Genomic DNA, 1267 nt, shown 5'->3' with positions numbered 1-1267 from the left:
GATTGAAATTTCGAGAGTACCGTTGGTTTCGGGAGGCGATTCTAAGTCTAGAATGAGTCTTGGTTGAATTTTTAGACGCTCCGTTTGAGTTTTGAATTTTTTTGGCGTTAAACTAGTTTCTTGGCAGCTTATTGTACTTCGGGTCAAGGAGTCCTCGAATTCAAATTCTGACGGTTCCATTGAGTCCGGAACGTCGAATTTAGTGGGGGTACATATTTAGTTTGTGTGCACGAGATTCCGAACGAATCCCGAGGGTCCAACGGGGACTTAAACTTTGGTGTTATTGTTGTGTTTCAGCTGCAATAGCAGTCCCTTTTAAGTAAAAAAACAGTAGCCATTTTCCCCCAACTTGAAAAATACCCATTTCTCCATTTTTAGACTTTGAGAGCTCGAAAATAGGTGATTTCAAGTGGGTTTTCGCAAGGAATTCATTGGGTATGTTATTTCCAACTTATATCTTTGATTTCCATCGATTGTTTATGGATTTTAACATCAAAATTTGAGATCTCAACTGAAAAATTTGGGGGTTTTCGCCTAATCCGAATTTAATAAAAAATTTGAGTTTGTGAACTCATTTCAACTCCTTTTTCGAAACGGTTTTCACTATTGGATTCTAAATTTCTTGGGGAACATTTTTCACTAAAAATTTCCAGATTTCGAGAATATTTTTCGGAACGAGATTTTTTTGACCATTTTACCCTTTTTCTCCAATTTTCACGATATTGGTGTTGTTAGATTCGTATTGATTGTGGGATTCCATTTATAAATAGATTGTGGTGATTTGGAGCGTGCTCGGAAGGGTAAAACTCAAATTTGAGTTACTAGTTGAAGTGTTTTGAGGCAAGTAACTTCTAAACTTTGTTAAACTCTTAGACTACACATGACTACTTTCCTAATTGTGTTGGGGAGTAATGGGGATTGAGGATGGGTTTTATTTGTTGATTGAAATTGTTGTAAATGAAAGATGAGGAATAAAACGAGTTAAGTGTGTTATATGTGACTTGAATTTGTTGAATAAGTCATGTGATAATCGATATTGAGGGGATAGAAGAGCATGAGTAAGCTATGATTGATACAGACATTGATGTTGAGACAGATGATGTGTAATACTATGATGTGGTCGTGATATGGTTGTGATTGAGACAGACGATGTGTAATACTATGATGTGGTCGTGATATGGTTGTGATTGAGACAAATAATGTGTAATACTATGATGTGATCGTGATATGATTGTGATTGATGACATGTGCATATTCATTATTCATC

General features: G+C 35.8%; 1 protein-coding gene across 1 annotated transcript in view; it reads right to left on the bottom strand.

Annotated features, from left to right (window-relative positions):
- The window catches only part of LOC125869942 (putative late blight resistance protein homolog R1B-23), a 7788-nt gene that overhangs the window by 4021 nt on the left and 2500 nt on the right, over positions 1–1267 (bottom strand). Inside the window, exon 2 of the mRNA XM_049550334.1 lies at positions 305–312. Coding sequence (XP_049406291.1) covers positions 305–312 — 8 coding nt within the window. The remainder of the gene's footprint in view (positions 1–304; positions 313–1267) is intronic.

The sequence above is a fragment of the Solanum stenotomum genome, chromosome 7, assembly GCF_019186545.1.
Source record: "Solanum stenotomum isolate F172 chromosome 7, ASM1918654v1, whole genome shotgun sequence".
NCBI classification, from domain to species: Eukaryota; Viridiplantae; Streptophyta; class Magnoliopsida; order Solanales; family Solanaceae; genus Solanum; species Solanum stenotomum.
The sequence above is the reverse complement of the archived record's forward strand: the minus strand, read 5'-3'. Positions and strand labels throughout refer to the sequence as shown.